Raw genomic sequence first — 13,596 nt, 5'->3', positions numbered from 1 at the left:
TGGTTTAAATATTGGGTTTTTGTCCAACTTGTGGATTGGTGGAGTTACAGGGGTGGGGTATAAAGCAACATCTCAGCGGGTAGAATATATGGGAATATTGAGATGGCACAAGGATAGTAGAAACATGGGAAGAAATGTTTGGAGAAGTGGAGGAAGTGGTTTTGGGAAAAATTGCCAAAGTTGTTGGAATTGGAAATTGGAAATGTAAGGAAGCCTAAGTGAATGTCGGCATTTAACTCTTTGAAGTTAGTGTTCTTCATGAATAAATCATGCAGAGCTTATAAAGATTTTGAGTCTTTCATGGATCTGTATACAGAGTCTGTTTTTTCCTACTTAAATGAATTTTAAGTTTAGTACTTAAATGGTAACATTATGTTGAATTTTTTTCTTATTGTGTAGTTGCTCTTGCATATGGAATCTATAAACAAGATCTTCCTGCCTTAGAAGAGAAACCAAGAAATGTAGTTTTTGTAGACATGGGGCATTCTTCTTATCAAGTTTCTGTATGTGCGTTTAATAGAGGAAAACTTAAAGTAAGTATGTTTTTTCCAGAAGACTGTATTACAAGTGTATGGTAATTAGGAATTTATGAGAGACAACTTAAAATAATTGGTTAAAAAATTTTGTTTCACTAGTGGAAACTTGGTATGAGCCATCTGAACTAGAAATTAGGTAGGTAGGGGTTGGGTGGAAGTTGTAAGCCCAAAATAATTTATCAAGAGTTGACATGGTATGAAGCAAAGAGCATAGACCTTGAGGAAGAAACTCTTAGAGTCCTGAGCCTATTTTTCTTATCTATAATGTGGGGAAAATAATGCTTGCCTTGCAAGCTTACTAGGAGGAATCTTTAACATGTAGTCCCTTCATATATCTTACACTGAGGATTGAGGAGGTGATATATGTATTCTCTTAAGATTTTGAGTGGTCTGGGAACAGGATGGAGTGAGTAGAACTTGGGTGGCTGAAAGAAACCAGACTAGGGGTTATATTCTAGATGTCTGGAGATGTTAGAGCTCTGGAGAAAGCAGTTTTGTACACAGAGAAGTGTAGCAGTGTTAATGGCAGAGAGGGACCAGAGGGTGATCATGGTCACAGTTGAAAAAAATTTTTTTAAATATGTATACACATTTCCTGTATTAGTCTCTTATTAAGGTCAAATTTATATAGAGTGAAAGGTATAGATTTTAGGTGTTCAGTGAGGGTTTTTTTTTGTTTTTTGTTTTTTTAGCGGTATGCAGGCCTCTCACTGCTGTGGCCTCTCCCGTTGTGGAGCACAGGCTCCGGACGCGCAGGCTCAGCGGCCATGGCTCACAGGCCCAGCCGCTCAGCGGCATGTGGGATCTTCCCGGACCAGGGCACGAACCCGTGTCCCCTGCATCGGCAGGCGGACTCAACCACTGCGCCACCAGGGAAGCCCCAGTGAGGCTTTTTTTTTTTAATTTATTTTTTTTTAATTGAAGTATAGTTGATTTACAGTGTGTTAGTTTCAGGTATGTAGCACAGTGATTCAGTTATACATATATATTCTTTTTCAGATTCTTTTTCCCTTATAGGTTTTTACAAGATATTGAGTATAGTTCCCTGTGCTATGCAGTAGGTCCTTGTTGGTTATCTATTTTATTTATAGTAGTGTTAATCCCATCCTCCTAATTTATCCCCCCACTTTCCCTTTGGTAGCCATAAGTTTGTTTTCTTTGTCTGTGAGTCCCAGTCGAATTTGATGGTATATGCTAGTTCCTCAGTGGGATATAAAATCAGTTCTCTAGCTTGGTGATTTTATCTAGAATTTGCTTAAGAACCAAGGATATTTTGAGTATTTAACTATTTGGGTTCTGTATCAAGGTTCTTAGTGCCAGGTCTAAACTGGTTTTCTGCCTCCAATTTAGGGGTTGGTCGAGTGGACTACCTATCCCAAAATAAGTACTTGTTAGGTTTGGAGGGCATTTTGAGTTTCTCTTTGTTACAATCCTGTTTCTTTGAAAACTCGACTTGCCTCTGCTTTATATTCTGATTTGTTTCTATGGTTTATGTTTTTGTTTTGTTTTTTTAATACAAACAAATCTTTGGGATGGTTGGGAAATAAGAGGTTCACGATTTTTACAGATGTGAATGATGGACCAAGTGTTAGTCTCACTGTTTAAGCTTTACTTTTATCCATAATAGGATTATTTCTAAATTCCATTTTGTACTCTCACTTTTTAACTTTAATTTAATTATTTACTTTTAATTTTATTTATTTATTTTTGGCTGCATTGGGTCTTCGTTGCTGTGCACGGGCTTTTCTCTGGTTGCGGTGAGCGGGGGCTACTCTTCGTTGCAGTGCACGGGCTTCTCACTGTGGTGGCTTCTCTTGTTACGGAGCCAGGGCTCTAGGTGCTTGGGCTTCAGTAGTTGCGCGGCATGTGGGCTTAGTTGCTCCGCAGTGTGTGGGAGCAACATTGGCATTGTTGCTCCCCGGCATTGGCAGGTGGATTCTTAACCACTGCGCCACCAGGGAAGCCCTCTCACCTTTTTAGACAGAAGATACTGGCCATAATTTAGCCTTGTCTTTGAGTCAAAGTGATGTGTATTAGTTTCTGCTTCATTATCAGCTGTTAATTGTCAGTTTTCCAATTTTAATTAAAACTTGATTATCAAAATACTTACTATAAAGTCAAATTTTGGAACATTTATGTATAAAGAAAAGACATTCATGATCTTACTACAGTTTGATGTATTTCATTCTAGTCTTTTATGAAAACAAAATTGGAATTACACAGAACTGTGTCTTTTTTTTGTTTTGTTTTGTTTTCCTCTCCTATGAGTTCACTTATTAAGAAAAACTTCCTGAGGACATTTAACATTCTTTGAAGAGATTGTTTTAAGGGTGTGGGTCATCACTTATTTAGCCAGTCTTCTATTATTGGATCTGATTAGATCTAGTTTGCTTCTAATCTGCCAGAGATTTGGAAAAGGATAACCTAACCTAATTAGTCTTCTATGTTGATTAGAAACAGATAGCAGTGAGTTCGGGCTTTAGCATATTTTCTGGTAGTAAATTGCATAAAACTAAATAAGCCTTTGGTATTATTCACGGTTTTGTGGTAGCAATAAGACTAGAACTGTACATGACATGTTAGTGTATTGGGCCTTGAATTATAATTGTTGCTTGGAGTCAGATTGGTGTAGTGGAGAAAGCATAGGTTTTGGAATTGAGGTTGGGTTTTGAATTCTACTTCGACCACTTAATATCTTTGTGACCTGCATATTATCTGATCTATCTAGGTCTTTGTATCATCTGTAAATTGGGGATTACAATGTCTCTTTCCATAGTGGTTGTAACCATGATTAAATGACACATGCGCATTGCCTTGTTTCAACCTTAATGTCCCTTCTTGCCTTTTTATTACAGCTTACCACTTAAATATATATCATGATAAAATTTTAAATTGGTTAGTTTTTGAATTAATTATCATCTTTTTTCAAAGGTTCTGGCCACTGCATTTGACACAACACTGGGAGGCAGAAAATTTGATGAGGTGCTAGTAAATCACTTCTGTGAGGAATTTGGGAAGAAATACAAGCTAGACATAAAGTCCAAAATCCGTCCATTATTACGACTGTCTCAGGAGTGTGAGAAACTCAAGAAATTGATGAGTGCAAATGCTTCAGACCTTCCTTTGAGCATCGAATGTTTTATGAATGATGTTGATGTATCTGGAACTATGAATAGGTAATCATATTAATATTTTGATGGTAAACTGAACTGTGATGTTTCTCTACTTATATTAGCCTTAATTAGCTAATTGTTGAAATTATATGGATGTTATATGATAACTTCAGTTCTGTAGGTAAAAATTAGAGGCCATTCAGGATCTTGCCTTTATTTTATTTTAAAAAAAATTTATTTATTTTTATGTTTGGCTGTGCCACATGGCACATGGGATCTTAGTTCCCTGACCTGGGTTCGAACCCGCACCCCCTGCATTGGAAGCGCAGAGTCTTAACCACTGGACCACCAGGGAAGTCCAGATAGTGCCTTTGATGTGAAGGCTGGGTTTGGTTAGTCTAATAATGTAGACTATTAGGTTTGTTCTGGTTATTTGAATATTCCAGGAAATTGGCAGTTCCTTTACATGTGCATGTATTACACGTGAGTTACCAGTTTTCATAAATTCAGGGCAAAGTGCTTTAATGCAGGATTAAACTGAATTTGCTTTAGTCATTGATTCAGAAATTGGTGTTTTTGAGTAGTTCAGTATCACTTGAGGACAACAGGTCTTTTTGTATAATACTACAAGAATTCTGGGTAACTGACATTTCAGGGCTATCCTCAGAAATACCCAGATTGCTTCTGTTATCTGGTTAGGTTGCTTGGATGTTCTTCAGTATGTGAACTCTACTGGTAGAATTCAGGCAAGACTGATGGCTTGTTTGGAGAAGGGCGGCCTGAGCCATCTTCAGAAAATTGAGATGGAGTCAGAATTGCTTTTAATCTGCCAGAATTAGATTACTGTGCCTAGTAACCAGATTTGTAGTCACCTTTCTCTTCTACTTGAAAGTGATGTTTTTCATTTTTATTAAACAGCAACTTTTTGTGTATCTATGATGTGTTAGGGGGAATCATACAGTATGTGTTTGGCTTCTTTTGTGTCTGGCTTCTTTAACTTAATGTTTCCTAGGTTCATGTATTAGTACCTCGTTGCTTTTTATGGCAAATAATACTACATTTGTGTGGGTATATCACGTTTTATTTTTCCATTCATCAGTTGATGGACATTTGGGTTTCCACCTTTTAGCTATTGTGACGAGTGTTTCTATGAACATTCATGAACAAGTTATTTGAGTATCTTGTTTTCAGTTCTTTTGGGTATATAGCTAGGGGGGGAATTGCTGGGTCATGTGGTAATCATATGTTTAGCTTTTTGAGGAATCACCAAGCTATTTTCAACATGTCCAGTGCATCTCTAGTGGCAGCGCACACTTCTCTTCTAAAAGCTCAGAAGGGACTTCCCTGGTGATGCAGTGGTTAAGAATCTGCCTGCCAATGCAGGGGACAGGGGTTCGAGCCCTGGTCTGGGAAGATCTCACATGCCGTGGCGCAACTAAGCCCATGCACCACAACTACTGAGCCTGCGCCCTAGAGCCTGTGAGCCACAACTGAGCCCTCATGCCACAGCTACTGAAGGCTGTGTGCCTAGAGCCCATGCTCCGCAGCAAGAGAAGCCACTGCAGTGAGAAGCCCACGCACGGCAACGAAAGGGTAGCCCCCGCTCCCTGCAACTAGAGAAAGCCTGTGTGCAACAACAAAGACCCAATGCAGCCAAAAATAAAAAATAAATAAATAAATTCATTAAAAAAAAGCTCAAATACTTATTTCACATAAAAGTGAGTAAAATATAGTTACCATATGATTCAGCAGTTCCACTCCATACCCAAGAGAAATGAAAGCACATTTACACAAAAATTTATATATGAATGTTCATAGCAGCACTACTTATAATACCCCCAAAATGGAAACAACCGAAATGCCCATCAACTGACAAAATAAACAAAACGTGATATATCCATACAATGGAGTATTATTTGGCAATTAAAAAAAATGTTGTACAGATGCGTACTGTAGCATGGATAAACCTTGAAAAGTTTATGCTACATGAAAGAAATAAGTTAAAATGGACTACATTTTGTCTAATTCTGTTTGTATGAAATGTCCAGAATGAGTGGTTGCCTAGGGCTGGAGGGTTGGTGGGGGAGTTGGGAGAATAATGTTAATGGTGATGAAAATACTCTTTTATAGGGTGATGAAAATGTTTTAAAATAGATAGTGGTGATGTTTGCACAATTCTGAATATACTAAAAGCCATTGAATTGTACACTTTAAATGTGTCAGTTCTATGGTATGTGAATTAAATTTCAATAAAACTTTAAAAAAAGGAAAAACCTCTACTGCTGCTGCTGCCATCTTTCTAGAATGCTCTCTGTACCTTTGCTTTTCATGTTTTTATTTTGGACATTTTCAAATATGCAGCAAAACTGAAAGAATTTTACAGTGAACCTCCTTATCCTGCCACTTAGGGTCTACTGATAATATTAACTGTACTTGTTTTTTCCACATACCTATTGATCTGTTCATCTAACCATCCTCTGTCTACCCATCAATTTATTTATTTATTTAGACAAAGCTAAGAGTTTAAAAAAAATATTCATTCATGCATTCTTCTCCAGGTCTTAGTTGCGGTATGTGGGATCTAGTTTCCCCACCAGGGATTGAGCCCGGGCCCCGTGCATTAGGAGCATGGAGTCAACCACTGGACCACCAAACCATCATTTTAAACTGTTTTGGTTGCTACACATCCTCACCAAATATTGGTATTAGTGATCTTGAATTTTTGCCATTCTGGTGGGTGCATTCTATACCTCCACTATTTTTCTTTTTTTTTTTTTGAGATGTAATTCATAAAAGTCACGCATTTAAAGTATATAATTCACTGGGTTTTAATATATTCATGGAATTGTGCAGCCATTACCACAACCCAATTTAAGAATATTTTCATCACCTCATAAAGAAACTCTAAATGAACTATCATTCTGTGAAGAGACATGGAGGAACCTTAAATGTATATTTCTAAGCAAAAGAAGTCAACCTGAAGAGGCTGTATGATTCCAACTATATGACATTCTAGAACTATGTGACATTCTATATGACAACTATATGACCTTCTAGAAAAGGCAAAACTATGGAGACAGTAAAAAGATCAGTGGTTAGCCAGGGTTCAGTGGAAGGGAGGGATGAATAGGTAGAGTACAGAGGATTTTTAGGGGAGTGAAACTATTCAGTATGATGCTGTAATGGTGAATACTTACACCATTTGTCAAATCATATAGAACCCTAATTTATACTATCATGTATCAGTATTGGCTCATCAGTTGTTAGAAATGTATCTTACTAATGCAAGATGTTAACAGGGGAACCTGGGTGTGGGGGTAAGAGGTGTATGGGAATTCTCTGTACATTTTGTTTATTTCTCTGTAAACCTAAAACCAGTCTTAAAAAATAAAGTGTATTAATTAAAGAGAAAAAAATATCTGTACCCATTAGCTGTTTTTGTCCATCTGTTCTTCCTCCCCCAAGCCCTAGGCAGTGGTTAATCTACTTTCTGTCTCTTTGGAGTTGGCAGTTCTGAACATTGCATATAAATGGGGTCAGTCATATATAACGTGTTCTTTGTGATTGGCTTATTTCACCTAGCATAATGTTTTCAAAGTTCATCCATGTTCCAGCATGTATGTCACTTTTATTGTTTTTGTTCCTTTTTGCTGAATACACCTGATGGATAATTGGGTTTTTCACACTATTTTGCCTATGAATAATGCTTATGTGAACATTCATGTGCAGATTTTGTGTGGTCATGTGTTTTCAATTGTCTTGGATAGATACTTAGAGTGGAATTGCTGGGTCATATGGGAGCACTATGTATAACATGCTGAGCAATTGCCAAACTCTTGCAAAGTGGCTACACCATTTTACATTCCCACCAGGAATGTATGTGAGATCCAGTTTCTCTCCATCCTTGCCAGTACTTGTTATCTGTCTTTTTGATTATAGAGATTTATTTTACATAAAAGTGGAATGTGATTTAACCTATTATTGTTCTTTTCCATAGAGGCAAATTTCTGGAGATGTGTGATGATCTCTTAGCTAGAGTGGAGCCACCACTCCGTAGTATTTTGGAACAGGCCAGTAAGTATTATTGTGACTGTTCATCTTGGGCTCTTTGGAAAATGTTAATTACTTTCTTTTTTTCCAGTTTTACAAATTTTCATTGTATGAACTACTTCAGTGCAATATGAAACTTTTTTTTATCAATATCGTCCCCCTGGAGGACCTCCAGTAGTGTCTAGGGAAATCTGATAGTTTTCCCAGGAAATGTAATTCAGATTCAAAGATGGATTTAAAGTCTCAGGTATTTCATGGTGGTAAAAATTGTCTTTAGCAGTGTTGCTGTGGTAGTCTTGTAGGGTTTTCTTGTCAGTGACTTTTGTTGAAAAATAAGTAAAGGGAGGATATGATAATCACATACTTAACAGGATGCTTTAATTTTATCTTGGGCTAAAAGGTGGAAGTTTGATTTAGGAATGCATTACTAATGCTCCGCAAACCTTTGACAAACCTTTTCTTAGAGTTCACTCTTGTGTTGGTTGCTATTTCATGGTGTTGAGATGTACTCTAATCTTGACACAGGCTCAGCTCTTAAATCAGAATGATTATCACAGATGGGCATGTTCTTTCCATACTGGGTCAGCCCATTTCTTTAAATAGCCCTTCTCAACAAGTTGTCAGTGTTTGTTGCACAAAATGTGACCAGGAAACCAGGTGGGTTTTGTTTTTTTTTTAATTTTTATTTTTGGCTGCGTTGGGTCTTTGTTGCTGCGTGTGGGCTTTTTCTAGTTGCGGTGAGTGGGGGCTACTCTTTAGTTGCAGTGAGTGGGCTTCTCATTGTGGTGGTTTCTCTTGTTGCAGAGTACGGGCTCTAGGTGCGCAGGCTTTAGTAGTTGTGGTGCACGGGCTTAGTTGCGGCATGTGGGATCTTGCCGGACCAGGGATTGAACCCGTGTCCCCTGCATTGGCAGGTGGATTCTTAACCACTGCACCACCAGGGAAGTTCCAACCAGGTGGTATTAAGAGGTGTTTTATGAGTGACAGCAGAGCCTTGGTGTGTACCTTCTCTCCTTCTGATACGAGGAGATTGTACCTGTGTTATAATCTGGCCTATGCTTATACTCTGGCTGGAGTGCTGGAGTGGCTAGATGTGCATCTGCATACTTTTTTTTTTTTTTCATGCCATGTCAGGGATAGTCCAATATTTTGAGGCTCTTTTATTTTCCTTATGGCCAACTTAATTATTGATTTTTTTTTTTTTTTTTGCGGTATGCGGGCCTCTCACTGTTGTGGCCTCTCCCGTTGTGGAGCACAGGCTCCGGACGCGCAGGCTCAGCGGCCATGGCTCACGGGCCCAGCCGCTCTGCAGCATGTGGGATCTCCCCGGATCGGGGCACGAACCCGCGTCCCCTGCATCAGCAGGTGGACTCTCAACCACTGCGCCACCAGGGAAGCCCCCAATTACTGATGTTTTAACATTTATTTGTGTGAGGCTGTTTCCAAGATTGTAGGACTTGTACACTGTAGGACATTAGGTATTCCTGACTCTCACCTCTTAAGTCCCAGTATTGTTGTGCCACTCTGCCCTCATTATTTTTAGTGCGTACCTGTGTGTGTGTGTGCGCCCTCACGTGTTATTGTGGAGGGGATTAGGAGTGGTGGGGTTTTGTTATGCATTTGTGAATTATTTTGTTGTGATAAAATGTTATATTGCTCTTTTTATTTCACTGTAAAATACTAATTAAAAGATTCTTTTAATATAAATGTCTATTCTAATTGTTTTTAAATAGAGTTAAAGAAAGAAGATATTTATGCAGTGGAGATAGTTGGTGGTGCAACACGAATCCCTGCAGTGAAAGAGAAGATCAGCAAATATTTTGGTAAAGAACTTAGTACAACACTAAATGCTGATGAAGCTGTTACTAGAGGCTGTGCATTGCAGGTGAGCTTGCTTTCTTTCACAGGTAGCCATTTATAGGTCATTGTAAATACAGCAGTGGTTTTATGTATCCAGCTAGTCTGAGGTTAGCTCAGTGATCTTAAGGTCTAAGATTCTAAAACTTCTGTTTTAAAATTGGTATCAGAAGTGGTGTTCATAAATGGAATTGTTTGTACTATATAACATGTAATAAGATGAAATAAGTTACTAGAAACATACGTAAGCCTGAAATACCACTAGAATTTGGCATATTTGTTGCATGAAGTAGTGTTATACATCAGTTAAATAAAGGTTGAGGTTAATAGAAAAGTAATAAGGAATAGCTAGATTATATGGGTGGTTTTGACAAATGATAGACATTTATAAACCACTTATTTAGGTACTATTAAGTTATTAATGTAAATAGATGTCTTCTGAAGTCATTCTTTATAGGTATTGTAATAATTAGTTCATATGTCTACTTGCCAAATGGAATTTTTAAAAATTATTATTCTAGTGTGCAATCTTATCGCCTGCTTTCAAAGTCAGAGAATTTTCTATCACTGATGTAGTACCATATCCAATATCTCTGAGATGGAATTCTCCAGCTGAAGAAGGGTCAAGGTAATAATGTTTTTTAATCATTTTTGTACTTAAGTGTTAAGTCTTAGAAAATACTCTCCATTTCAAGTTATACACATCTGTAATATTTTGCCGTAGTGCATGAAGCAAAGTGATTATTTAGTCATTCATCAGAATAAGTTTGTGTCCTTACTAGCTTCTTTTATTTGATCCTGCTGAAATAATTGGTGCCTTTTATATGCTGATTGAAGTATATATATATGTTTAAAACTGACACTAGACACACACACACACACACATATTTTTTTTCTTGGGAACTCTTATAATCTGCAAACAGCACCAGTTGAGAAGAGTAACTAGAGCTATACAGTAATTACAAACCTAGAATACATGGGTAAAAAGTGTTAGCAATGTCCTAAATTTGTGTTTTTGTCTTTTTCCTCTGTTCAGCGACTGTGAAGTCTTTTCAAAAAATCATGCTGCTCCTTTCTCTAAAGTACTCACATTTTATAGAAAGGAACCTTTCACTCTTGAGGCCTATTATAGCGCTCCTCAGGATTTGCCCTATCCAGATCCTGCTATAGGTAAGTAAAGAACTGGGAATTAAAAAAAAAAGAAAAAAAAATTACGTGTGCTTGGGAGAACTGGAATAGCAAAGCAAGTAGAGTATGCTGAAATTTAGGTATTTTAGATCACGTGCACAAAAAAACCACTTTCAGCCGTATTACCAGGTTTAGAACCAGCAGGATGGTCATTATTTAATTGGATCTCCTATTGTGGGCTGTAGTTCTTTTCTTTTCTTTTTAATTAAAAATTTTTTAGTTTTTATTTTTATTGATTGATTGATTGATTGATTGATGCTCTGTGCGACTTGAGGGAAGTTAGTTCCCCGACCAGGGATTGAACCCACGCCCTCGGCATTGAAAGCACAGAATCCTAACCACTGGACTGCCAGGGAATTCCCTGGGCTGTAGTTCTTGGTTAATGCACATTATTGTTATACCTTGTGCATAATGTGGTGCTAGTTACTGAAAGGAGTTGAAGAGATTCAATTCTGACCCTAACATAGAGTTAGGTGTACACAGAAAATCATTAGGAAATTGTGATAATTAGTATCACAGGTTATGGAACCATGTTGGCTTGAGTCTTCATTGACTCTGAGAAACTTAGAATCTGGATATAATACCAGTCGAGGAGAGAGAAACTGGAGTTAATATGATAATTACAGAACTAGAATACATGGGTAAAGTATTAGGAATATCTTGAATGGCACTTAGAAGCTTGGAAAGTTAACCTACTCTGTTTTCCTCATTTGTAAAACAGGACTAGGTGTGATAATTCATACTTTACAGAGTTTTATGAATTAAAAAACATAAGCAAAACCCTGGTATAGTAACTGAATCTAGAAATGGCAGTTTCTTGATAAGTGACAAGCAGTATGGAATCACTGGGGTTTTCAGTAGAGGAAAGTGGGACAAATCTAGGAATTTATCTGGCAGTAGCCTATAAAGATGAATTAGAATAAGGCACTGGAGGGAAGGACATGTTTGAAGAGTTAGGAGGTACTTGAGTCCTTAATTGAGACAAGATAAATAAGAGTTTGACTATATGTGACAGAGGAAGGAGAAATCTGATGATTTAGTAAGATTCTGAGAGTGCCCACTTGGCTTATTTGAAGTATCATGTTACTGACCTTTCACTGAGAAATGGACATAACCTGGCAGTATGGGCATGTATTTGTGTTTGAATTCATCCTTTTAGGTTATGTGTTCTCTTTTGTCTTTCTTATGTCCTTAGCTCAGTTTTCAGTTCAGAAAGTCACCCCTCAGTCTGATGGCTCCAGTTCAAAAGTGAAAGTCAAGGTTCGAGTAAATGTCCATGGCATTTTTAGTGTGTCCAGTGCATCTCTAGTGGAAGTGCACAAGTTTGAAGAAAATGAGGAACCGATGGAAACAGATCAGAATGCAAAGGAGGAAGAGGTAATCTAGACAATCTTATACAATTTTAGGCCATTCATAATGGCTCAGAGAAATTCTAGCAAATTGTCTAGAAATTCTAGAAATTCTAGCAAATAGACTGGGTGACAGCTGCTGAGAGTAGGTTTGCATGTGTACCCCATCATATGTGAACTAGCATGCAGTCTTTTTTTTTTTAATTTTTTTAATTAACAAATTTAATCAGTTATACATATACATATGTTCCCATATCCCCTCCCTTTTGCGTCTCCCTCCCGCCCTCCCTATCCCACCCCTCCAGGCGGTCACAAAGCACCGAGCTGATCTCCCTGTGCTATGCGGCTGCTTCCCACTAGCTATCTACCTTACGTTTGGTAGTGTATATATGTCCATAGCATGCAGTCTTTATACAGAATTTGTATAGAAGTGGGACATGGTTGGCTTCCTCCTTCAGACCATGCACCTCTCAATTTGACTTATTCTCGGTTCTTTCCGATTACTGGGGAATGCTGAGTCTCAGTTGATTATTTCCACAGGTAGCATAGAATTCACACTCATTTGTTGGAATCATGCACTGGGTCTTGTACTTATTGTGTATAAAAATCAAGGCTTTATAAAACTATAAATGTTTGGGGTCTCATCCCCACAGATTTTGTTTGACTTGGTCTGGGCTAGAGCCCAGGTGTCAGTTTTAAAAGCCTCCGAGGTCATTATAATGTGCTGCAGGCATTGAAAGCCAGTGTGATTCAAGGTCTCTACAAACTTCTCCCTTCTTTGTCATTTCTGTCAGCCTTTGTTCTTTTAACACCTTTAACAGAATTTTCAGGGTGTCCACCTCCCCTAATGTACACAGTGGTTGTACTTTTGAGGATGGAAAGACTGATTTAAAAACTGCTAGAAAAAGTTAAGACTTTTGAGAGAAATGTATTCATGAGGAAGCTAGGAGAAACTCATGCTTTCTTCAGATTTTATTGTGTTAAATATTGCCACGCTGTGTGCTTATAAGTACTGCTATGGTTTTACAATGTAGTTCTATAGCCACTGTTATTTATATAAGGACGAGGCAAGAGTTATTTCCATTGTACAGATGTAGTAACCGAGATCCAGAGAGGAAAACTTTCATGTTCTAAGTGTAAAATATGTGTTATAGCTGGAATTTGAGTCTGGGTTGTCTGATTGTTGGTAATTAGCAGGAATTCCACATCATGTGATTTTGCCAATGTGTCATGAAGGTTTCTTAGTCTTTCACTAGTATTTCCTAGTTTCAGGATTTGATGTGACCTGTTTTTCAGAAGATGCAAGTGGATCAGGAGGAACCACATGTTGAAGAGCAACAGCAGCAGACACCAGCAGAAAATAAGGCAGAGTCTGAAGAAATGGAGGTATGAATTGTGTTTTAGAGTATGATTTGTCGTCTTTTTTACATAATGGTTTTGGCTGACCTGTTATGTCTTGGAAGGGAATTATATTAGAAATCTTCATTTATCTGAATAGTCTTT

The 13,596-nt window shown here is 37.8% G+C and overlaps 1 protein-coding gene across 1 annotated transcript in view; it reads left to right on the top strand.

The window, feature by feature from the left end:
* HSPA4 (heat shock protein family A (Hsp70) member 4) overlaps positions 1-13,596 on the top strand; it is a gene marked incomplete at its 5' end in the record, with an annotated part of 42,484 nt that overhangs the window by 20,826 nt on the left and 8,062 nt on the right. The window contains 8 exons of the mRNA XM_079702641.1: positions 400-533; positions 3,468-3,712; positions 7,647-7,723; positions 9,433-9,584; positions 10,078-10,184; positions 10,593-10,726; positions 11,940-12,121; positions 13,390-13,479. Of these exons, the coding sequence (XP_079558767.1) occupies positions 400-533; positions 3,468-3,712; positions 7,647-7,723; positions 9,433-9,584; positions 10,078-10,184; positions 10,593-10,726; positions 11,940-12,121; positions 13,390-13,479 (1,121 nt within the window). The remainder of the gene's footprint in view (positions 1-399; positions 534-3,467; positions 3,713-7,646; positions 7,724-9,432; positions 9,585-10,077; positions 10,185-10,592; positions 10,727-11,939; positions 12,122-13,389; positions 13,480-13,596) is intronic.

This window comes from Hyperoodon ampullatus (genome assembly GCF_949752795.1).
Source record: "Hyperoodon ampullatus genome assembly, chromosome: 4".
Lineage (NCBI taxonomy): Eukaryota > Metazoa > Chordata > Mammalia > Artiodactyla > Ziphiidae > Hyperoodon > Hyperoodon ampullatus.
The sequence above is the reverse complement of the archived record's forward strand: the minus strand, read 5'-3'. Positions and strand labels throughout refer to the sequence as shown.